This window comes from Bacillus rossius, chromosome 6 (genome assembly GCF_032445375.1).
Source record: "Bacillus rossius redtenbacheri isolate Brsri chromosome 6, Brsri_v3, whole genome shotgun sequence".
In the NCBI taxonomy this organism is placed as follows: domain Eukaryota; kingdom Metazoa; phylum Arthropoda; class Insecta; order Phasmatodea; family Bacillidae; genus Bacillus; species Bacillus rossius.
In genome coordinates, this window is record NC_086334.1 from 83,298,301 (window position 1) to 83,325,175 (window position 26,875).

Here is a 26,875-nt window from a genome sequence, read left to right on the forward strand (position 1 = left end):
TCCGACGAGAGCAGTACGGGCATAACGGACATTTCTAGCAAACAGGGAAATAGGGACCAGAAGCCGAGGGACGTCATTTGGCGCCCAACGTGGGGCCGTAAGCACGCAAGCGCACGCAAGCGCGCAGATGCAGGACAGGACGGAAGCAGGTGCGACCGCGCGGCGTGGGAGCGGCGCGAACTCGAGACGGCGCGCCGGCGGGAGATAACGCAGCGCGGGAACGGCGCGAACACGAGACGTCTCGGCGAGAGATACCGCGGCGTGAGAGCGACGTGAACTCGAGACGTTCGGCGTAAGATAACACGACTTGGGAGCGGTGTGAACCGGAGACGGCGGGCGACGCGACAAGGATCGGTGGCGCGACAGCTAACGTGTCGTGGGAGCGCCACGAACCTGAGATCGCGACGCAGCAGGGATCTTCGGTGCAAGATAACGCCGTGGGAAGACACGGACTGAATTACCGAGCAGCGAGACTTACGATAAGCATGGACGACTTCCAGGAAGCGTACAAGACATGGGCGGAAGCGGACTTTCCAGAGCCCGGCAAGTGCTGCGAGCACTTCGCAGATTACGAGTGCGGCTTTTGTTTTGAGTACCGGGCGTATGGTAGGACAATGTGCGGTGCGGACTCGTGCCCCGGCGGGACATTTGATGGGCGGATCTGCGGGACGTGCGGGAATCTGTGGCACAGGGAGTGTTCACAACTGGTCGCGCGAGAAGAGGAATGGATGTCCTGCTTTACATGTGACCAGTGCCGAGCGAAACTGGGTGTGGCTGGTGCCGCAAGTGTCTCGACCGCGAAGGTCGAGTGGTCACACTGGGCGGGCACCGGCACGCTGCAGGAGTCGGCGATACTTCCAGTGCCGCTGCAACCGACGCCGCCGCCGACGCTGCCCACGACACCGCCGCCGACGCTGCCTCCGACACCGCCTCCAACACAACCCCCGCCCTATGGGGTGGAGACGCCGAGCAGGACATCGCTGAAGACGGAGGAAACCAGGCCGTCCAGCCCCTGTGGCACGACTGGCACGCGACGTCCGGGTAAATACGGCAGGCCGACTCAGACACGCCGCCCCTGACGCCGCCGCCCCCAACTGCCATAGGGGCTCACGAGGGGCCTACGCGGTGCGAACCGGCTGTGCTGACACAACCGCTCTGCACACACGAGGGCGTGCCGCGACCACTGTCACGTGGGACACCTTGGACGCGACGCCGCCGACTGCTGCCGTGCGCGACGCGAAAGGTGCCACGCCCTCTCGGACTGTCATGCGGGACACCTTGGACGCGACGCCGCCGCCTACTGCCGCGCGCGACGCGAAAGGTGCCACGCCCCCTCGGACTGTCATGTGGGCCACCTTGGACGCGACGCCGCCGCCTGTTGCTGCGGGCGACGCGAAAGGTGCCACTCCCCCTCGGACTGTCACGTGGGACACTTTGGACGCGACGCCGCCGACTGCTGCCGCGCGTGCCACGAAAGGTGCCACGCCCCCCTCGGACTGTCACGTGGGACACCTTGGACGCGACGCCGCCGACTGCTGCCGTGCGCGACGCGAAAGGTGCCACGCCCCCTCGGACTGCCACGTGTGACACCTTGGACGCGACGCCGCCGCCTGCTGCCGCGCGCGCCGCGAAAGGTGCCACGCCCCCTCGGACTGTCACGTGGTACACCTTGGACGCGACGCCGCCGCCTGCTGCCGCGCGCGCCGCGAAAGGTGCCACGCCCCCACCACCTGTCACGTGGTACACCTTGGACGCGACGCCGCCGCCTACTGCCGCGTGCGACGCGAAAGGTGCCACGCCCCCTCGGACTGTCACGTGGGACACCTTGGACGCGACGCCGCCGCCAGCTGCTGCGCGCGACACGAAAGGTGCCACGCCCCCTCGGACTGTTACGTGGGACACCTTGGACGCGACGCCGCCGCCTACTGCCGCGGGCGCCGCGAAAGGTGCCACGCCCCCTCGGACTGTCATGTGGGCCACCTTGGACGCGACGCCGCCGCCTACTGCCGCGCGCGCCGCGAAAGGTGCCACGCCCCCTCGGACTGTCACGTGGGACACCTTGGACGCGACGCCGCCGCCTACTGCCGCGCGCGCCGCGAAAGGTGCCACGCCCCCTCGGACTGTCACGTGGGACACCTTGGACGCGACGCCGCCGCCTACTGCCACGCGCGACGCGATAGGTGCCACGCCCCCTCGGACTGTCACGTGGTACACCTTGGACGCGACGCCGCCGCCTGCTGCCGCGCGCGCCGCGAAAGGTGCCACGCCCCCTCGGACTGTCACGTGGTACACCTTGGACGCGACGCCGCCGCCTACTGCCGCGCGCGACGCGAAAGGTGCCACGCCCCCACCACCTGTCACGGGGGCCGCCTTGGACGCGACGCCGCCGCCTGCTGCCGCGCGCGCCGCGAAAGGTGCCACGCCCCCACCACCTGTCACGTGGGCCGCCTTGGACGCGACGCCGCCTACTGTTGCCGCGCGCGACGCGAAAGGTGCCACGCCCCCTTGGACTGTCATGTGGGCCACCTTGGACGCGACGCCGCCGCCTGTTGCCGCGCGCGACGCGAAAGGTGCCACGCTCCCTCGGACTGTCACGGGGGCCACCTTGGACGCGACGCCGCCGCCTACTGCCGCGCGCGCCACCAAAGGTGCCACGCCCCCTCGGACTGTCACGTGGGCCACCTTGGACGCGACGCCGCCGACTGCTGCAGTGCGCGATGCGAAAGGTGCCACGCCCCCTCGGACTATCACGTGGGACACCTTGGACGCGACGCCGCCGCCTACTGCCGCGCGCGACGCGAAAGGTGCCACGCCCCCTCGGACTGTCATGCGGGCCACATTGGACGCGACGCCGCCGTTTGCCGCGCGCGCCGCGAAAGGTGCCACGCCCCTTCCATCTGTCACGAGGGTCCCGGACTCAGCAGGTCAGTTCTCCCGTGCCACGGCCCGGTGCTTCATGTCCATTTGAATAAATTTGAGGCGTTGACGGACATAACGGCCTCGTCGGAGGGGGGGCATTTGACGTCGACCCAAGTGTCTCCTCGGCTCCTTCAGGCCGTTATGCCTCGTAAACGTCCTCCCTTTTCCCCCCCAGTGAACCCCAGTGTGTGCATCGGCTAGGGACGCACCCGCGTGCGCCCTAGCACGCCAGTGTTACTATGTAAATATTTCTATGTGTATATATTTCTTTCTCAATGACAGTGACTTCGTTTAAGTGTGTAAATAGTGTAACTGTTATGTATGTATTAACTATCGGCAACTATCGTGTAATTCTTGTAAACGTGTCGCAGAATCTGTATGTAAGCACGGCCTGGCGCTCATCCGAGTCGCGAGGGGTGGCGCTCTCCCACGCCGGCCGATTTCCCCTCCACTCCCCCGCAGCCCGCGCGCGACGGCCCGCGGACGGGCGGGGGAGAGCAGTAGTTGAACTCAGGACTCGAGCAGCGGCGGACGTGCGCTCCGCTCCGCGCTAATCGCGAGACGGGTGTCGAGCTCACGGTCCGGCGACTCAGCCGTAGGATGAGCATCTTTAGCAGCAGCCGTGCTGCCTACGTCGTGCCGCCCAAGCGATTGGGTGCCCGAGCTGCGAGTACGTAAGTTACGTCACGGGCCGGTCATTACAGGACGCGTAAACTTCGTTACGCGTCGCAGAACTATCGCCGACGTTACGAGTCAGTACGTAACAACCGCGCACGCATCACGTGTCTTTGTGAGGGACATAGTTACCCTCTGCCGAACCATCGCCGACGTTACGAGTCAGTACGTAGGAACTGCGCACGCGTCATATGCCATCACGAACTAGTGGACTATCAGGAACTTTGTTACGTAGGAGATCTGCCAGTACGCGTCGGGACGAGAGAGCCGTACGAGACGGTTACCGGGAGTCCGGGTCATCGTGGGAGAGGCGCGCAACCCGCGACGGATCCGCCAGGCCGCGGCAAGCTCTCTGAACGCAATAAAAGAGCTCGTGAACCGATTAACAGCGAGTGGTCCTTTCGATCTACCTGTCACTCTACCTCACCATCCCTCCAGGTCCCACATTTCCAGGTCCCGGCCACGTCGGCCTGGACCCACACCTCTCCGACGAGAGCAGTACGGGCATAACGGACATTTCTAGCAAACAGGGAAATAGGGACCAGAAGCCGAGGGACGTCATTTGGCGCCCAACGTGGGGCCGTAAGCACGCAAGCGCACGCAAGCGCGCAGATGCAGGACAGGACGGAAGCAGGTGCGACCGCGCGGCGTGGGAGCGGCGCGAACTCGAGACGGCGCGCCGGCGCGCCGGCGGGAGATAACGCAGCGCGGGAACGGCGCGAACACGAGACGTCTTGGCGAGAGATACCGCGGCGTGAGAGCGACGTGAACTCGAGACGTTCGGCGTAAGATAACACGACTTGGGAGCGGTGTGAACCGGAGACGGCGGGCGACGCGACAAGGATCGGTGGCGCGACAGATAACGTGTCGTGGGAGCGCCACGAACCTGAGATCGCGACGCAGCAGGGATCTTCGGTGCAAGATAACGCCGTGGGAAGACACGGACTGAATTACCGAGCAGCGAGACTTACGATAAGCATGGACGACTTCCAGGAAGCGTACGAGACATGGGCGGAAGCGGACTTTCCAGAGCCCGGCAAGTGCTGCGAGCACTTCGCAGATTACGAGTGCGGCTTTTGTTTTGAGTACGGGGCGTATGGTAGGACAATGTGCGGTGCGGACTCGTGCCCCGGCGGGACATTTGATGGGCGGATCTGCGGGACGTGCGGGAATCTGTGGCACAGGGAGTGTTCACAACTGGTCGCGCGAGAAGAGGAATGGATGTCCTGCTTTACATGTGACCAGTGCCGAGCGAAACTGGGTGTGGCTGGTGCCGCAAGTGTCTCGACCGCGAAGGTCGAGTGGTCACACTGGGCGGGCACCGGCACGCTGCAGGAGTCGGCGATACTTCCAGTGCCGCTGCAACCGACGCCGCCGCCGACGCTGCCCACGACACCGCCGCCGACGCTGCCTCCGACACCGCCTCCAACACAACCCCCGCCCTATGGGGTGGAGACGCCGAGCAGGACATCGCTGAAGACGGAGGAAACCAGGCCGTCCAGCCCCTGTGGCACGACTGGCACGCGACGTCCGGGTAAATACGGCAGGCCGACTCAGACACGCCGCCCCTGACGCCGCCGCCCCCAACTGCCATAGGGGCTCACGAGGGGCCTACGCGGTGCGAACCGGCTGTGCTGACACAACCGCTCTGCACACACGAGGGCGTGCCGCGACCTCTGTCACGTGGGACACCTTGGACGCGACGCCGCCGACTGCTGCCGTGCGCGACGCGAAAGGTGCCACGCCCTCTCGGACTGTCATGCGGGACACCTTGGACGCGACGCCGCCGCCTACTGCCGCGCGCGACGCGAAAGGTGCCACGCCCCCTCGGACTGTCATGTGGGCCACCTTGGACGCGACGCCGCCGTCTGTTGCTGCGGGCGACGCGAAAGGTGCCACTCCCCCTCGGACTGTCACGTGGGACACTTTGGACGCGACGCCGCCGACTGCTGCCGCGCGCACCACGAAAGGTGCCACTCCCCCTCGGACTGTCACGTGGGACACCTTGGACGCGACGCCGCCGCCTACTGCCGCGCGCGCCGCGAAAGGTGCCACGCCCCCTCGGACTGTCACGTGGTACACCTTGGACGCGACGCCGCCGCCTGCTGCCGCGCGCGCCGCGAAAGGTGCCACGCCCCCTCGGACTGTCACGTGGTACACCTTGGACGCGACGCCGCCGCCTGCTGCCGCGCGCGCCGCGAAAGGTGCCACGCCCCCACCACCTGTCACGTGGTACACCTTGGACGCGACGCCGCCGCCTACTGCCGCGTGCGACGCGAAAGGTGCCACGCCCCCTCGGACTGTCACGTGGGACACCTTGGACGCGACGCCGCCGCCAGCTGCTGCGCGCGACGCGAAAGGTGCCACGCCCCCTCGGACTGTTACGTGGGACACCTTGGACGCGACGCCGCCGCCTACTGCCGCGGGCGCCGCGAAAGGTGCCACGTCCCCTCGGACTGTCATGTGGGCCACCTTGGACGCGACGCCGCCGCCTACTGCCGCGCGCGCCGCGAAAGGTGCCACGCCCCCTCGGACTGTCACGTGGGACACCTTGGACGCGACGCCGCCGCCTACTGCCGCGCGCGCCGCGAAAGGTGCCACGCCCCCTCGGACTGTCACGTGGGACACCTTGGACGCGACGCCGCCGCCTACTGCCACGCGCGACGCGATAGGTGCCACGCCCCCTCGGACTGTCACGTGGTACACCTTGGACGCGACGCCGCCGCCTGCTGCCGCGCGCGCCGCGAAAGGTGCCACGCCCCCTCGGACTGTCACGTGGTACACCTTGGACGCGACGCCGCCGCCTACTGCCGCGCGCGACGCGAAAGGTGCCACGCCCCCACCACCTGTCACGGGGGCCGCCTTGGACGCGACGCCGCCGCCTGCTGCGTGCGCGCGCCGCGAAAGGTGCCACGCCCCCACCACCTGTCACGTGGGCCGCCTTGGACGCGACGCCGCCTACTGTTGCCGCGCGCGACGCGAAAGGTGCCACGCCCCCTCGGACTGTCATGTGGGCCACCTTGGACGCGACGCCGCCGCCTGATGCCGCGCGCGACGCGAAAGGTGCCACGCTCCCTCGGACTGTCACGCGGGCCACCTTGGACGCGACGCCGCCGCCTACTGCCGCGCGCGCCACCAAAGGTGCCACGCCCCCTCGGACTGTCACGTGGGCCACCTTGGACGCGACGCCGCCGACTGCTGCAGTGCGCGACGCGAAAGGTGCCACGCCCAATCGGACTATCACGTGGGACACCTTGGACGCGACGCCGCCGCCTACTGCCGCGTGCGACGCGAAAGGTGCCACGCCCCCTCGGACTGTCATGCGGGCCACCTTGGACGCGACGCCGCCGTTTGCCGCGCGCGCCGCGAAAGGTGCCACGCCCCTTCCATCTGTCACGAGGGTCCCGGACTCAGCAGGTCAGTTCTCCCGTGCCACGGCCCGGTGCTTCATGTCCATTTGAATAAATTTGAGGCGTTGACGGACATAACGGCCTCGTCGGAGGGGGGGGCATTTGACGTCGACCCAAGTGTCTCCTCGGCTCCTTCAGGCCGTTATGCCTCGTCAACGTCCTCCCTTTTCCCCCCCAGTGAACCCCAGTGTGTGCATCGGCTAGGGACGCACCCGCGTGCGCCCTAGCACGCCAGTGTTATTATGTAAATATTTCTATGTGTATATATTTCTTTCTCAATGACAGTGACTTCGTTTAAGTGTGTAAATAGTGTAACTGTTATGTATGTATTAACTATCGGCAACTATCGTGTAATTCTTGTAAACGTGTCGCATTGTCTGTATGTAAGCGCGGCCTGGCGCTCATCCGAGTCGCGAGGGGTGGCGCTCTCCCACGCCGGCCGATTTCCCCTCCACTCCCCCGCAGCCCGCGCGCGACGGCCCGCGGACGGGCGGGGGAGAGCAGTAGTTGAACTCAGGACTCGAGCAGCGGAGGACGTGCGCTCCGCTCCGCGCTAATCGCGAGACGGGTGTCGAGCTCACGGTCCGGCGACTCAGCCGTAGGACGAGCATCTTTAGCAGCAGCCGTGCTGCCTACGTCGTGCCGCCCAAGCGATTGGGTGCCCGAGCTGCGAGTACGTAAGTTACGTCACGGGCCGGTCATTACAGGACGCGTAAACTTCGTTACGCGTCGCAGAACTATCGCCGACGTTACGAGTCAGTACGTAAGAACCGCGCACGCATCACGTGTCTTTGTGAGGGACATAGTTACCCTCTGCCGAACCATCGCCGACGTTACGAGTCAGTACGTAGGAACTGCGCACGCGTCATATGCCATCACGAACTAGTGGACTATCAGGAACTTTGTTACGTAGGAGATCTGCCAGTACGCGTCGGGACGAGAGAGCCGTACGAGACGGTTACCGGGAGTCCGGGTCATCGTGGGAGAGGCGCGCAACCCGCGACGGATCCGCCAGGCCGCGGCAAGCTCTCTGAACGCAATAAAAGAGCTCGTGAACCGATTAACAGCGAGTGGTCCTTTCGATCTACCTGTCACTCTACCTCACCATCCCTCCAGGTCCCACATTTCCAGGTCCCGGCCACGTCGGCCTGGACCCACACCTCTCCGACGAGAGCAGTACGGGCATAACGGACATTTCTAGCAAACAGGGAAATAGGGACCAGAAGCCGAGGGACGTCAATTTTTATGAGCAAATGCAGATTTTTTTTTTAATACACTACACATGTACAAACTTTCTACTAATGGTTCTTCGACATCGGCGTATTTTCCTTTTTTCAGGCGTTTAATACTCTCTGACGTATTCGCAGCTTGAGAAAGAATATTGTTCAGCTTGTTTAATATTGTACTTAATGTGGATGTTGCAATTCCCAGTTCCTTTGATATTAACACGTGCGGGACAGGGGTTGGAGTCTACCTTTTTAATAATGTCCAGTTTATCTCGCACAGATAATGCCTTATGTTTTTTAACGCGTTTTTCAGGCGTTTTTATGTACGTATTTCTTATTGAAGCACATTTGCAGCTTAATAACACGAAATTCTTTTTACCGTCAAAAGTAAATAAACGAAAAATAACAAGTCTGGCGCATCAAAGATCACTACGTACCATTTAGTATAGCAGTTGCTAAAGCTGGAACGAAAGTTTCTAACTTTCTATGGAAAAATTTAGTCCACAGAGTTCTATCTAGTGATAGTCTTACGAACGTTACTCGATCAAAATGTCCGAAACGTGAACGATAAAAATGAGACGTAAAAATATTGAATTTGCTGCTTTAATGTACATACGTATTTGTGTGGCGGTAATTTATTTTTAATTTTGATAACTATTAAATATACAAGCGTTCGCCCATTCTTTAACTATGCAGGGAAAATTATTTATTTTAACCAAACTGAGCAACATTTCTGGCTACACGAAGCCTACCGAGGCCACTCGATCACGACTTGTTTATAATATGAACAGTAGACAATCGAGTAGCATATTGCGGAGAAAAACGTTAATGTGATTCAGAATAGACGTTTTGTGAAAATACTTGTAATTATATGAAAATATTTGAGATAAATGTGCATTATGTCGGCAAAATTTGTTCGTGGTACACGGGAAAACGTATCAACATTGACAAAAGTTGTGCGCTATATCCAATAAATTAATACATAACCTCACATCATTTTGCCGGGACCGAGACAGAAATTCACAATAAACGGGAATTCATTATAGGCGGGTTCACTATAAACGGGTTCTACTGTATGTGAGTTCAAAATCAAACTTAGTGAAGAGAGACATTACTTCGGCTGTATCATTACGGCTGATGCAGCGTTACAGACTCAGGTCAGTTGTTGCTCATACATTGGGCCTGTCAGTTCCGCAAACACTTGCAAAACAGCAAGAAGTAAAAAAGAACACCAAAAGGTTCTCAATAGAGAGTTTCTTTTTGAGTGATGATGTCAGCTATGCAACAGCTGGTACCAAAGAAACAGTCACAAGGAAGAAAGCCAAAAAACAAAAGCATCTTTATCGTCGATGAAGTCACTTAACAAGAAATTTGTACGTTGTCATGGCAAGTCAGTTTCCTACTCTACATTCACAAGATATAGGCCATTCTACGTGCTCAAACCGACGGATCTTACTAGAGATACCTGTTTATGTAACCATAAATATTGATCTTAAAACAGTTAAGCATAAACAAATGAATTTGATTCCAGTTAAAGATCCTCACAGTATATACAAGCTTACAGTATGCAATAAGTTGTCAGCAAAATGCATGTATAATTCTTGTACACAATGTAAAGAAATAGAAGTACCTATTGGAGACTGTGACCTGGATGCATCTGCTAAGTGGGAAAAATGGGTCATAAAAAAAGACACGAGAAAAGAAAGTAGGTGAGGAAACTATTGACACACAAGTGCAAGTCTCTGCAAAGATTCTAATCACTGGAACTGTGAAGGACTTAGTGGAAGAATTCAAAGAGAAATGAAACTATTTAAAAGGCATGTTTTTAACATAAGAACTCAGAACATTGCCTATACGATATAAAAGACAACTTGTCTGAAACAGAAGTTGTAATCCATGGTGATTTTTCAGAGAACTTTGCATGCAAGTTGGCTGAGGAAGTGCAAAGCTATCACTTTGGTGCAAGCCGGAAGCATGTTTCACTCCATACAGGGATTTTATACTTATCAGGAGAAAAGCCGTTACCTTTCTCATCTGTTTCACCTTCTAAAGATCACGGACCATCAGCCAATCACATCTGAAACCTATTCTTATGTATGTAAGGAAAAATTACCCCCAAGTATCGACTGTGCATTTCTTTTCTGATGGCCCATCCAGCCAGTATAAACAGAAAAATAACTTTTACCTATTTTCTACAGTTCTGTATCAGTTAGGGTTCAAGAATGGTACTTGGTCATTTTTGGAATCATTCCACGGCAAGGGAGCACCAGATGGTGTTGGTGGTGCTCTGAAGCGACTAGGTAACCACAGTTGCACATGGTTGTGACATTCCAAATGCACAGACCTTTTACAGACTGCTGAAGGAACACAGCAGCATAATGCTATTTTACGTAACTGAAGATGACAGCCAAGAAATGACCAGAAATCTGCCCGATACGTCACTTGCTACAACCAAAGGTACGAGAACAATACATCAAATTGCTACATCGAAACAAAGAAGCATTTTTTACAGAACCATATCATGTTTTTGCAAGTTAAATGATTGATTTTTCAAGCAAAATCTGTCACCTTTGGAAGCACAACACATCCGGATTTGCAGGGCAAGAAACCTAAACAAAGCCGATATCATGAGATCTACTCATCCTCAGAATCTGACCTTGAGGATGTACGTGAAGACGCTTGCAAAAGAAGGCTGAAGAGAAACAACAAAGATGAAGTAGCTGGCATTAGCATGCTAGAAGACCCATGCAAGGACAACATTAAAGAGGGTTCTTTTGTATTGGTGGAAATATTGGGTGGGAAACTAAAGGGGATTAAATATTACTACGCTGCTGTATGTACGAAAGTTTGTAAAGCCGGAGAAGACGGAGATTTTGTTGTTATGTTTTTGAACAAACATGGCGACAAGGGAACATTTGTCACCAATGAAAAGGACGAATCTCCAATTGATTTTAAGCAAGTGATTGCAATTCTGCCCGAACCTAAAATGTTGGTAAGGGGATTTAGGAATGTTATTTATCAGTTTCCTTGTGAATTAAATGTTAGAAGTTAAAACAGAACAATGGTTGATTTTTAATGTGGTACAGTAAAAATGGAAAAAAAATAGTGTTCCTAAATCCATTGTACCTCATGACAGTCTATTAAAAATGCCTGTAATGCAAGTGTAGAAATGTTAAATTTTATAATTATGAATATTTTTTCTTATTTATTATTTGTATTATTCCATGTAACTAGTAGGAGTGTTGTTTTTTAGTTACGAGAGTTGCCCACTGTAATGAGTGTTACTTATGGTCATGAGTGTTACCATAGAGAAAATTTGAGTAAAACTTCATAGAAATTGTAGGTGTTTAAAGATTATTATATGGCTACACAGACCAATTATTTTACTACTTGGAAAAAATTGAATTAAGTGTTATGACTGAATATTGTAATGGATATATTGAAAAATAAGTGTTCAATTAACAATGAAGTAAGGTAGATGTACCAGTAGTCGTCATGCTAAGAAGAGTTTTATAAAAAAAAAAAATTGTGTACATAACCTTGTAGGTGTATTACTGCCCCTACATGTTTGTTTTTAACCTCAAACTTTACTCTACAATGCTATCCAACACTCTTCGATAAACACAAATTATTTTTGTAGATTTATAATTTTGAAAAAAGTGTGATTTCGAGCCAGTAGTCGTCATGCAAATTTTCGTGTTTGCCAGTGTTCGTCACATGTTTGTGCCAGTAGTCGTCATGTGCGATTTCGGCTGCATTAGTTTTAATTCATGGATCCAGAATGATAGTATTGTACTATTTGGGCTTCAAATTTTATTTGGTACTATATTTTAAACATCAAAATGGCATTTCATAAAGATCATTCAGTAATATAATGAATAATCCTCATTAAATTTTGAATTTACTTACAGCACTCACGGAACAAAGAGGGACAGCACATAGAGCTGTAGCAAACCGAATGTATTCGTTACTGAGTAACGGGTGTGCCGTCTAGTAACGAGTAACGAAACGTTACACACGGCTGCATTTTGTTACTCGCATTTCTCGTATATTTTACGCATGCGCCCGCATATTCAATGAATTTACGATACAAAGAACGATGTTTGTTTATTAATAAAGTATAATTTGGAAATTCCTCGTCTAAGTTTTTTTACTGTTTATTAAAGGTATTATGTGTGTAGACAAAGTTTGAGATTGGAACAGAAACAACGTAACAAAGTATTTTTTTACAAATTAGAAATATGTATGTATGTTTTTGTTTTTCACTATCGCGTATTTTCACGTTTTTTTTGTTCTTATCTTAAAAGAGATATAATAAAGCCGCTCTAATGAGATTTAATTGTTTCTTGGTTAACAAAAACTGTTTAATTATCAAATATTGTTAATTGTTTATATTCTATTTATTATTATTTACGCGACGTCATACTGTACGCGTACGCAATACGACTCAATTCGTTGCTGCAACATAACATAGCATGTTATGCGGTATCACAAGTAAAATATAAAAATGAATCAGGGCCCGCCCATCTTCCTACCCAAGGGCGATTTGCCTTTGTGTTTATTGGACAATGTGTTCCTTGGCACACTATTTTTTTCCGCTGCTCATTTTATACTCATACCATTCGCTACATCTTTAAGAGCAGCTTCCATGGCTGACTCTTCATACAACAGTATTTTCCGTTTTGGCATTTTGCCCTGTAATTAAAGAACGAGACACATTACAATGTTTAGTTTACTTATTAATGTCAAAATATATATCGAATGACCCCTAAATTAATGTAAACAACAATGCCTACACAATTTCGGCAATCAATAAAGTAAAGTAATTTCCGACCCAGAAGTCGTCATAGGTGACGACTACTGGATCTGATCATAATAACGTACTTTGTCTATTAACAACAAAGAACCAATATTATTTAAGAACTTTAGGGTGTAACTTAGCACAACTTTAAATAAAATATTAAATGTACCAGTGCTCGTCAGGTATGACGAACACTAGCAATACAAGGTTTTTATTGATCCAGTTTTCGTCACCCTAACTAAATCATACAAAGAAAACGAATTTTTTTAAATAAACACTTTCACCTCTTCAAGAACATTTAACTAACACATTCAGCACAAAACATCACGAATAAACATGAAAAATTACAGAATTAGAAGTAAAAATGTGCACTAACGTCCTTAGTGTTTTAGTATAGGAATTCCCCTATTTATCTTCACTGCTCTACGAACTTTTGATGCACGGACTTTTTTTGATTGAAAATAGTGTTTGTTCCGAAAACTATTGTGGTAATTTCAGCTAGAACGTCGACCAAATTTTTGTCAATATTTAAGTTGGCGATATATAGAGCTACTTCTCTATTATTTACATTTGAAGTTGCTAGTGACGACCATTGGAGCAGTGACGAGTACCGGTGCACTTACCTTAACACTCATGACATTAAATCCTTATTATTTTTCTAAATTCTTGAAATATTTTTGAAAAACCAACATTAAAAGAATATATTAAATTTTACAGAATTGTTTTTGCCTTAAGTGGACAGTTATATCTTAATAGTGAGTATTACAAACTGTATAGCTTCCAGTAACACTCATGACAAATTGTTTCGCCTCACCTTCAATTACTTAAGTATAAAGTAGGTGGAAAAAAAATTAAACTCGGGAAATTGTATTTGGGCTACATAATTTAAAGTTATTATTAGTATTTTCTGCTAAATTTGAACATTTTATTATATGTTTATAAAATTTTGTTTACGTTATTGTTTCTTGCATTTGATTTGAAAATGACCCATATGCATTTGCCATTTATTAAGTTACTATCACTGACAAGTTAATATCACTGACACATACAAAAATTTTGAATTTATATAACTGCTATGATATAAAATTTAAATATAGTATGTATCATCTAATTAACTAATAAATATTTTGTTTTAAGTTGCACTTCATATATGATACATAAGTGGCTAAACTTTCAAGACTTTTAAACAAACAGAGCTGGAAAGAAATAATCTGTTGATGTTGCCAGACATTTTTTTTTTTTTTTTTTTTTTTTAGAAAATGAGAATTTTTCAATGTTTTGGTGGCAGTGTTAAAATATAAAACAAAGATAACAAAATATTATAACTGTGCCACTTTTAACATAAATTTAGATATGTCACAGATATTTTAAGCAACACCAGGGTGGCCACATATATAATATTTAAAAATTCAAGGACATTTCAAGGATAACAAAGACCAATATTGTGTTTTTGAGGTTCAGTAAATGAAAGAAAAACTATGAAAATGATTCAAAGAATCAACTTAAACATAAAAAAAAATATAATACTAACAGCCACTAAATGTTTTGAAAGAAACAATTAACCTTAAAACAGTTGTGAACACAGCAATATGCATACAAATATATGTATTCATACTAGGCCTGTGTGGGATCCCGAAATTCAGGAAAAATTTCGGGAACATAGAGGCTTTTATCCCATCGGGAAGGAAAATAAATTTCCCGAAATTTTCGGGAATTTGAAGTTTATCTTTACTATATATAACATAACCTCAAATCAATCAGCTAATGAACCTAATACACATTTCCTTCAAAATAAACATTAACAGTGCTGGAAAGAAAAAAAACAGCAAATCCTTAATTCTGTTTTAGCAATCTTTAAACTTTTTTTTTCAAGTCGAGAGAAACTTGTCAAACATGACAGCAATACGCCAGTTTTGCATTAAATAATGCCTGAGTTTTCCATGCCATTAATTTTCTTAGCTAAAATATAGACGCTACTAATATTTTGTCATAATTAGTAATCTGCCAATTTAAAACACCTAAAATATTTTTCTTTATCAAGTATCACGAGATGTCCGAAAATCAGTTTCCTTTAAATGCCAACAGGCCATAAACAAATCGTAAATGATTCCTGTTGATCGGATCACGTATTTCTTTTGTCATATTTTCGGAGACTTAAAAGCCAAAATAAAAAATAATAATATTGTAAAATTAAATACAAGTTACCATAATAGCTTTGAAACGTAGAAAAGTTTAAATATTTTCTTTCGGACAGTTAATTTTTTAGCAAGTATAAGTTTAAAGAAACAAACTTCAGCGTTTTGTAGTTTGTGGTAGTTGGTTACACTGTCTAATAGTTTATGGTGCTTGTCGGCTATCTTTAGTGGAATTAAATGCGGTATTCTGTAATTCGTTTATATTTTCTTTGCCCGTATGGAAAATTCGGGAAAAATAACTTCCGAGTTCAAAGACGTGTGTAAGTTTTATGAGAAAAATGCTAACCAAACCGCAAAATGCAAACAGTGTCAAAAAATTATTAAAACAAGTTACGGTAGCACATCTGGGTTGATAAGGCACCTAAAACAGCATGCCACATTGCAAAGAAAATTCAATACGGAAGAAAAACCTGAACGTGAATAAAAAAAAATTACACTAGTGAAGACCAATCTACTTCTAGCAGTTAAATGATGACTAGGTGGGACCTTTTTAAACTTGAAGAAACTAAAGTACCTCTCTATATGGCAACTGACAACGGCAGGAACATCAAATTCGGTTTATCGCTTTGTAAAGCAAAGTTCACACATTTGCAGTGTTTTGCCCATACACTCCAACTAGCCTTAAGTGATGCCAATAAAAATACAGAGAGCATAAACTTAATGTTGAAGAAAGCGGAATAGTTGGTCATTACAAGCATAGTTCTTCAGCAAATTTACAGTTGCACAAAATTCAAGAAGAGTTTGGACTTCCATGTTTGGAACTTATCCAGGACTGTGCAACAAGATGGAACTCAGAATTCCTCATGTTGGAAAGATTGTTGAAAAACAAAGCGGCACTTTCCCAACATTTACTTAAACTTAACATTGATAGTTTAACTGTCAGTGAATGGCAACTTGTGGAAGACTATGTGGCAATTCTTCAACCATTTCATGAACCCAGTGGCGTAGCCAGGATTTGCATATAGGGGGTGTTAAGAAGCATGGCCCCCCACCCCCGTATTAAAGCGGGGGGTCCGGGGGTCCTCCCCCGGGAAAATTTGGATTTTAAGGTGTAAAATAGTGCTATTTTAGCAGTTTTCGGTACTTAAATTTAAATATTGTAATGGTAAAAATTTTATTAATTTTAATATGAAATTTGTTTGAGTGATGAATAAGAAATTAATTAAAGATTTGGTGCTAAGGGGGGGGTTCGAACCCCTAAACCCCCCCCCCTGGCTACGCCCCTGCGTGAACCAACCACCCAACTGTGCAGTGACAAGATACCAACAGCATCCATGGTAATCCCAGTCCTGTTTTCAATGGAAGCTTGCCTGAATGAGCATTCTGACAGTAATAGCAAGGCAGGATCTGATGTTTTTCTAAAGCTCTCCTGTTTGCTCTTAAAGCCAGATTCCCAATGTACGAAAAGCAGGAACCATACTTCACTGCAATGCTTATGGACCCTCGCTTCAAGCCTGTTGTGATTCCAAAGGAAGAAAAGTCACTGTCAGTAAAACACTTGCAGTTAAAAATATGGAACTAGTACCTGAACCCAGTGTCAAGCCGCAGAGTGGATTATGGAAACATTTTGACAGCTTAGCCAGTTCTTTTAGTGTTAATGCATATCCAAGTGAAATACATAAATATTTGAGTATGCCCTTACTTGCAAAGACTTAAGTTCCCTTAAAATGGTGGGAAAAAAATCTCACAGTGTTGCCAAACCTTTGCAAGATAGCAGTGAAGTACCTATCTTGGAATACCAGCTACAGAAGCAGCAAGTGAGAGTTTTTTCTTCAGCTGGAAATGTGTCAACAAGAAGAGAGTTCTTGGTCACACAACATGTGGAGGAATTAGTGTTCTTTCATAGAACCAAATATTATTTTGAAGAGTTGATATATGACTACAGTGTTTTATTTTATACACATGTATATATATTTACAGTTTAATTTTAAATGTAGGCTTAGTTTATATTTAATTATTTTGAAACATATTAAAAAAATAAACATATTTATAGGATACAAAATTTATAGGAAGCATATATTTCAATCAATTTTTCCCTGATCCCGTTCCCGTTTCCCGCGGGAAAAATATTTTCCAGCCCGAGAATTTCCCGAATAAAAAAATCCTTTCCCGCACAGCCCTAATTGATACTGAACCAAAGAAACGCTCATCACACATATTAATATCTGTATTACGGTTATGTGGCTAAGACCAAAACACAAATTAGATATAGTATTTATTCACTATACAGGCCAAAATAAATTTATGAAACAATACAAATCCAGGATGAAAGCCAAAATTCAAGCAAATTTTCAGCTTTTCAAGGATTCAAGCACACATGGCCACCACGAACCCACACAAAAACTGAAAATACAATATGTACTAAAAGCAGAAATACATTTAACCTTTAATTTCTTCTGATATTATTGTGATACAAGAAATGTGGAATTGATAAATTCATATTATTTTGATAAGTAACAAGAAATTATATAATTATTTTCTACATAAATAAAAGTTGCTCGTGTAGTCAAATCTGTAACACCTTCATCAAACAACTAACAGAGTAATGTCCTCTGTTTACTAAAATTAAAAAAATAATACCCTACAACTTTAAAAAATACTTTCAAATAAAAGTGTTCAACATCAAAACAGTGAAATAGCACCGATTCATTAATCCCAAAGTAACAACACACATTATTTTTCATTATTTAATATTCTATGAGGTGTTACAAGCTGTAGCTACAGGACTATAAATACTGTTTTAAGTACTAAAAAGTAAACAAAATATATTATTGAATGTATCAAAATAAACAAATAAATATAATCATATTTCCATTTAATCTTTTCAAAATATAAAACAAATTTTTTTATAACATATCCATCAATCAAGTTTACCCTGTTAATGTTTACCCATGCTCACATAATAAATGAAAAAAAAAATTACAGCAGTAACTATGTATTAGTTAGTACATAACTGTTTGTCTTCTAATTCAACATGTCATACAAAGACCAGCTTAGATCTCGAAGAGAAATACAAGGTTCTCTCTGAACACAGAGGCTATACTGGAGTAGCTAGCTCACTGGATATTCATGTTGCAAATTAATAAAAAAAAATTCCAAAATTAAGTACTGGCATGAAGACATGAGGAAAAGAAAAGTACTATTCCACTTGTTTAACCTCAAAATATTTAGCTTACCTAACTGTGCAAACCAAACTATGAAACCATGCTCACTCTGTTTTCATAAAAATACATCACATTTAATGAACACCAGCCACATTGTTAATTAAATAAATTGTTGGTTCTCAATCTTTTTTTGAAGTCGAGGTGCATTTAAAGCCTATCAATAATTGAAGGCACATCTTCATCAAATTTATGAGAAATATCAAATATGTTATAATAATAATGTCACTGTTCAAGCAAAACTTGTAGAATCATTCAAATAACACATAATAATAATGTTTAAACAAAAAGAATAATATATCTGTGATAAAATGGTATAATAGAGTAAGTATGTTTATTTTTATATCAGGACACATATTTCTCTGGAATACCACAAAGTACACTCGGAAATCATTTAGGGCACAAACTTTGAGAACCACTGAACCTAATACAGTGTTTTATCGCATAATTGTCACACTTGCATAATCATTGGAATGTTATTTTAGGGCAACAAAATTTTGGAAAAAAGAATCGTCCTTGCATAAAAATTGCATGATCATTTTTGTCCCGCTGTTATATTTCGTGCTCCTTGTGTAGGTAGTACACATGGCCTTGCCAAAGATCATATGACGAAGCAGTGTGTTATAGCAATCTGTTTTCAAAGTTGCTGTAAGGCAGTATAGTAGTTATAATGGAAAAATACAATAATCACAATTACAGTAAAACTCATTTAAGAGGTACCTGCACAATGCGATTTTCAGTCCAATATGGTCTAACATTTCAGTGCCTACATTTTTCCTTAAGATATGTTATTTTTTCCTGCGTAAGATATTGTCCATAAACTTCTGATATTTTAAAGTTAAAATACATTATTCTTTAGGATATTACCGCTTATATAATTAAAATGCATAGAAAGTTGTCCGATGTGTAAATTTTCTAAAGACTTTATGTAGCACATATAATAATATAGCCAGCGCTAGTTAGCATCATTAATGTTTGGTTACGTTGATGCCGCTATAGAGTGCGCGTCCGTAGTGGAATATTTATATCTCGCACTTCGACAATAGTTATACTTTCCATGCAACATGTTTTGTTTATATGAAAAACTCAACAAAGAATGCTTTTCTCGAATAAAAGTCTCATCCCTACTTTTCAAACTAAATATTAGCATAAAATTTGTGAACATTATGCGATAAAACACTTATACCCCCAGACCGTTAACAAACTCAAAGATTGGCAACAGGTTACAGTGGTCACCCACAACCAAAAACGTAACTGAACATGGGAGTGACTATGGAATGTTATTCTGCAGATGTGTGTGTGTGGAGTGAAGATCCCGTCATGGCCGCAAGAGTACTGGAATTCATCAGACGATGCCTGCATCCTTGGCCATGCCGTGGAACACAGAATCTTTGTTCTGGAGCAAGGCATCAGGGGAGTCGTACTCTATCACTCGGCCATCATCAAGGACAATCACCCTGAAACACACAACATAGCAAGTATAGTCATTCCCTGCTTTCTCTGCAGGGAAATAAGTTTCATCCACACATTAAAAAAATCAAGCTAAAACCTTGAGAATATATTCTTCACAACCTTCTGAACAACTGCCTAAAATTTCCAAATAATCCCACATCTGTATTTCCAACACTTTGAAAAATAAGTTTACTATTTAGAATTTTAAGAAAAATTTATTTAAATATTGTAGTTTGTACACTATTTTCTATAGAAATTTTACAAAAATTTATACAAAAGAGAATCAGCCCTCTAACATACTAAACAAAAAAATGCCTATCCATAGTGTTTACATTAATGTAAACCATCTTTGTATCAAAACATATCTGAAACTAGTCATACGGCATTGTAAAACACATCAGAAACAAATGTAATATATAAAAAAACTGGGTATGTCATAGGTATTTAAAACTACAAACAAATTTATAAAAAAATTTTTTTTTCAATATCTCACATGTACAATTTTTTTTAGTGTTGATGTTTGGCAGATTAAATGTTCTTTGCTTTGTGCATAGCAAAATAAAAGTGATACACTCTTTATAAACTTCATAATTATTTATTTCTGTAATTAAATGGGTGAGTCTACAAAATTAGTGTAAGTTGAGCAAAGTTTACTAATAAATACATTTGATCAAGTCAAGTCCACACTTGATAGTTGTTTTATCAAGTTCTTAAAAAATGAGCTCAGCTCGAGTAATTACAGAAATTTTAGAGAATTATTTTATGTTCCTTGTGGTTATGTTGAAGTACCATTAGCATTATATTAAAGTTCATATATGTCTATAACAAGTTATTCATTTGATTCAAGTAAAACAGTATGATACAACTATCATCATACCTATATATTTCTTTTAAATTTGAGTATTTTATTCACACAATGTTCTGGAAAACTTGGTAGATGTGAAAGCTTTGAAACCAAGGAAAAGTCGTGTAGTATAGTGAATTAATATTGAAGGAATAGTCATAATAACTTTAACAATGTTTTTCTCATTTAAAAAGATTTTAAACTTATAATTACTATGAATGGTAATTTTGAAGGAGAATGTCTTTTCTAGATTTTTTTTAAAAATATTTGACAGGTTTTTAATATGTTTTCCAAGAGAGAGTTGTGATACATCAAGTAGTTTACCAGTGTTCCACTGTTTTAACAAGTAGGTATTTGGGTTAGGTTAGCTACATTACAAATGGTAAGAATGGTTGGTTAAGTTGGTATAGCTAATTAAAAATACATACAATAGTATGGACAGTCAGGTTAAAATAGCCATCCTTTAAACTTAGCTAGTGGGTTAAAATAGCTAACTTTTAAACTTAAGGGCTCCGCCTACCTGGTCACACAGACGGTGCGCACAGCTTCAGGAAAAACAACGCGATTTCAAAACTACTCGAGATATCCGAGTGGGGTCTGCTTACGAAAAGCATTTAAGAGTTCGCTGAGGCCCGAAAAGTACTTTTAATTTTGGATCAAGTTTTTAAACTGTATTTCTAGAAGAGTTAAAATGGCCAAAACGCATGTTTTCAGAGTAATTTTTAGGCGTAAAACAACCAGTACAGATTCTTGAAAGCACTTAAGGAACTTGCATTAAACCTTTATCTTCATTTCTCGACCATATAATGTTACGGTCACCGCTAAAATTTCACAGTTGTCCTGTGACGACGAGAAGACTGCGCGCCAGTTCAGAGCCTTGCGCTTGGAGGCGATACTGCGCTAGAAGCACCAGCGAGCGTCGCACTTATCATCCTGCCTCACTAACACACATACACCCCTGACGAGGCAGGCCCCTTAACTAGTAGGTTAAAATAGCTACCTTTCAATCATTGTTACAAACTAACATGATTCCGCAGTATTTTTAAAGTAACCATTCCAAACTAACAACCTGTTATCACAATTAAACACAATTTTTAATGTACCTGACCTAACCGTTCAACTCATTAAAACAGTACACTACTCGTAAACTATTTGAAGTAGCACCATGCCCTTTCAGAGGACTTTCAAGCATTCAGGAAGTAAAACCAAAACTTAATTCATTTTACAAAATAAGTTTTCTTTTAATGTTTGGAATTCAAGGAATGTCATTATGTCCAGATGTCCAAGACAAAAATTGCACTTAAGGGCATGGATCATAAAAATTAATTTAATTAGTTTTACAGTCCATCTATTATTGAATCACTTTCAAACCACACATGCTCGTCAATTTGGTTTTATTGTTCTGAATGTATCTGTTTAAGGGCGCGGTTGAACAGAATTTTCAATTTGGCACCATTTATAGCTGTAATTTCTGGCGTTAAAATATGATTACTGGAAAAGGTATTCATGTATATAGATTAATAAAGGTTATTTTTAAAAGTATAATAGGAGTTCCAATGGTTAATATTTTTTTCAATGTGAAAAAATTGCCATAATTTATAATGCAACATATGTGCTGTAATACATGAGAATTTCAAAGAAAACTTTTAAAATAACAAATGAAACTATAAAAAAATTATATTATAAGAATAATCACTTTTTCGTACGGAATTAGCTCCTAAACTTTGAATGGAATATTATATTAAAGTTTTAAAATAATTTATTTCTCTGTAGTAGCATTTAATCAACATTTGAAAACTACATTTTTTGATCGAAAAACACATTTTAAACACATTATACTTAACATCGTTGAAAGAGGAAATTCCGTAGATTTTGAATTGGTACTTGCGGTTTACGTAGCCCGTATAGATTTTGAATGGCATGTGTAATACTTGTGCACCGCGTGCGGCAGCGTTCCGGTGTACTTCGAAACGTGCCGAAAGAATGCGCCACGACTAGCAAACCACGAAGGCCGCGCTCAGTGTTGCCAAGTCCAATTTTGTGTCTTCGCAGAGAGAGAGGAACGGGTTTTTTTAGATCTGTTGCCGTATTGCTTTGCAGTAAATGTGATATTTAGCACAATTTTAATTCTGCAGATATTATTATAACATATATATTTAAATAACGTATTTTGAATAGAGTTACCTTGTGAGGGAGACTAAACAAGCTTTGCAAATTTAGTCTCTGATTTAATTAATAATGTAAAAATTAGTTCATTTTCACGAGAATGGGCAAAGAGAAAAGCTCTTATCACCGGTTGAAGAAATCAAAGAAAGCTGTCGCAAGAGAATTGTACTTTCGGAATAAGAAAATTGAAAAATCAAATGACGAAAACACTCAAGATGTTGAGCAATCGCAGCTTGCATCACTGTTATAAACAGTTTTGTTAGTTATGCTTATTGTTACGCTAACATATAATTAGGTAACATAGTGTTTGTTTTATGTTTTTCACGTAAGTTAATTGCAGTTGCTCGAAATATTCAAAGTGTTTATTGTTTTCGTGATCAACACATTTTCTATAAAAAAAAACAAAAAAAAACAAGTGAAGGATATAATTGAGACCTTTGTTTCTTGTTTGTAAATTTTATTTAATCCAGAATTCTAACTTCACCATACTAATAATAGTTGCAGAACTGTATAAATGGCAGCGGCCAGTGTGGGCTAGGCGCCGGCCTGCGGTGCACGAGGACCCGGGCTCGGATCCCGGCTCGGGCAGAGCTGTTGTGGTGTTTGTTCTTCACGCCATACTGCGGAAGGCAATAGCGAAACCATCGCAGAAACATGTCACGTAGAGAACCTTGGAGGGCAGTGGTTCTCTCCCCGACACCTCTCGGGTCGATACCTGCCTTCGTGGCGGATCACGCTTTCAATAAGTAATAGTATGGTAATATCATTTACCGAAGGGAGAGGGGTCCAGGCCATAACAGGGAGTTAGTTTTAACTGGTGCAAAGTATTCAAATAATTCCTAACTGAACACTTTGAAAAAAAAATATGTACTGTCCTACCATACACAAATTTATGTAAACGTTTTGCAAACTGATGTATCCTTTGACTACAAAAGCTTATTTTACTTATTTTTTGCTTATTTGAGCACCTAAAAGTTGCAAAATACGAAGAAACTGCGATAAGTTACTGACTGTTTAAAAAATTTTGAGTGAAATATTATATTGTTACGGCTGCGACGAGCTGCAGTTGTGCGTGTTTCTGTGTCATTTCGGCCCGCCTGTTCCTTCCCCTCGCCAAAGTCATTTTCTCCTGCGACATCCTACACTTTGGCGGTGCGCACTATCTTATGTCTGCCTCGCGTGATATCTCACCCTTTGTTATACATAAGTATGATATATACATAATTCTATATTGTTTGGTTTGAATTTTAAGAAACACTTCCGTGCTTCACCACATGTAGCACGTACATGGCATTTCAATTTATCCCCTCACGATAACAGCAACAGTCAATCTTTTTATAACTGAGTGTGTGTGTATATATATACACACATAGTAATTTATTGATTGGAAGTCGGAAGGGACCAGCAGCTATATTTAAGATGTGTGATGAAGGGGGCAAACATGGAATACTTGAACGAAAGGGAGAAAAAAATTGTGGTCCTTGCGAAAACCAGCCGACCAACAACTTTGTTAGGACAATTGGAAAAAAAAAAAATTGTTTACCCGACCCGGAATCAAACCCGTATCACCTTCACAGCTATTATAGTAGTAGCTACTGTTTTAAATGATTCACGATTATCGTTGAGGCAATTCTACAGGAAATGTTGTGCTTAAAATATAAAAATTAGTAATAAAATGTTTTCCATGACTTAAAAGGAAAGTAATCACATTAATATACTACTGGCTTCAGTTTCTAAAATTAGTCTTAAACTACCACTTGCTAAACGTCCGATTTTCGGATGAGACATAACGTGACGTTCAGTGTCGGGGATGTAAACCTCTTCTTTTAACATGAAATCCCCACTTTTATAAATGGATTTCTGTCAGTTTTCCTGTAGCATTTACGATATTACACACTTGATTAGTAGCAGACTGTGCATAATTTTTTTTCATCTCTGCTGATATTTGTGAAATACTTGTTATTTCAGTCGTAATAAATGACCGTGATACCTTTGACACTGACTCATTACTGTCAAGATAATGGACATTTGACCATTTCAAATATAACAGTGTTTAAAGCATTTTTCATGCAGAACTTTTTCGTTTTACTTTTTATACCGATAATTAATGTTACCTTTCATATTTTCGGAATTCAAAGTTAAAAATTACGGCCTATGAAATGAAATGCACTATCTGCCTACAATAAAAAAAGCCACCAAAGTAATTAACCTTAATTGTTATTTGTTTCTGCAACACTGAAACGTTTGTTTTTTTGTAATTTATTATTAGCCTTTATTTCAAGCAGTTAAAATAAACTCATTTCTTAAAACAAACAAAAAATACTGCATGAGCGAATGGCGCTAGTATTCGTACAACAAAGGTTGTCGCACTGTATCGCAGTAGCCTAACATGTGTCCCATTCACGTTTTATGCAAAATACATGCGCGGATGTACCACTTCGGACATATGTATCCCACAATAATTTATAGCTGCAATACACAGAGTAAGGTCATAGTAGCCGAGGACTGTGACCCTCCGAGCCAAGTCCAGTGAACACGCAAGGCATCTAGACTGTTCGTTCAACGAGAACGTTTGGAACCATAATGTGGGTCCTCAAACATGGCCAGTGACAACTACTATGTATTTGGAGGGTCAGTAGCACCAGCTGTAGCATGATCTTAAGGGCCGGATTTAGGGGAGGGCAACCGGGGCCTCCACAAACGGAGGGCCCCCACAAACGGAGGGCCCCCACAAACGGAAGGCCCCCACAATAGAGACTTCGGAAAAAAAAAATCTTTCAAATTCCGACAAGTAAACACTAGTATTTATGTATGATTTTTTTTTTTAAATACTAAGAAAATCTACTTGATTTCAAAATAAATTATTTATTGGAAAACTCGACTGAAAAAAATGTTTCATTTTATTTGTAAAATAATTTGGGGCCAGGGGGCCTCCGCTCCTCTGTTGCCCCGAGGCCTCCAGACCTCTGACTCCGGCCCTGATGATCTTATTCAGGAGAATATCCGACTTCTGTATGCTTCCATGTGAGATTGTAACACCATCTGTCTCCATGTTACTGGCTGGCCCATGCCTACTAAGACATTGCATCTTACAAATGTTGGTCCCCTGCAAAACATGATTTGCGTATTACAATAATTTGAAGTGCTGTGCATACATTTTTCCAATGTCTGTTCCGCATGCGTGCTATGGTACTTTTAGAGAAAACAATTTTTTTGTTGTTGCAAATGTGAGTTTTTGATGTGGTTTGTTTTTGTAGATTAATTCATATGTTTCTAATTATTAGCATTTATTGTTCCGAAATTTGTAAATTAATATAGGGTAACTTGGTAACTACTACTAATTTCATCGGGCCTATGATTTGTGTCTATGCCTGGACATTAATTACTGCCTTGTATTATTGCCACCTCCATTCTCATGTCGATTTTAGCTCATATTACGTATTGAATTCCTGCACAGTATTTACACAACAATGCACTCTGGATTTTAAATGGATTGAATGTTTAAATATTGCGGTATTGCATTGAAAGTTAATGTGACCAACCAATTACATTAAACAGTGTGGGATTGGGATAATCAGGAAACTAAAACTAGATGTGTTATTTCTCAAAATTTATTTCTTGATATGTAATAAAATAAATGATAGAATCATGTTATATCTTGCTTATCCATTGTAATTTCTCTATTCCTGTGAATATTATTAACGTGGTTTAAATATAAAATATATTATTTGCGTACTGCCACTGAAGATGACAATGTGGGAAAAACGTTGTACTTAAATAAAATGTAAATTAAAAAAACGCTAATAACAGCCAGCAAAATCTAAATATTTTACAGTTATTAGACAAACTCTATGTACTGTATTTCTTTAATTATCTTTGTACTGCTTAACATTGTAATAAAATGCTTGTAACTTACATTCTTTTTACTAATAATTTTAATTATAACTGCTGTATTACTAGTGTTTTATATTTTAGTATGTAGTCACACTCAAGTTTTTGTATAATTAATTAGCGATGTCATGTACT

At 43.7% G+C, this 26,875-nt stretch overlaps 1 protein-coding gene across 2 annotated transcripts in view; it reads right to left on the minus strand.

Annotated features, from left to right (window-relative positions):
* Window positions 1–17,428: 17,428 nt before the first annotated feature.
* The window catches only part of LOC134533340 (multidrug resistance-associated protein 1-like), a 180,125-nt gene continuing 170,678 nt past the window's right edge, over window positions 17,429–26,875 (minus strand). For both annotated transcript variants that reach the window (XM_063370863.1, XM_063370862.1), the window contains one exon: window positions 17,429–19,844. In XM_063370863.1, the coding sequence (XP_063226933.1) occupies window positions 19,830–19,844 (15 nt within the window). In that variant the 3' untranslated portion in view covers window positions 17,429–19,829. The remainder of the gene's footprint in view (window positions 19,845–26,875) is intronic.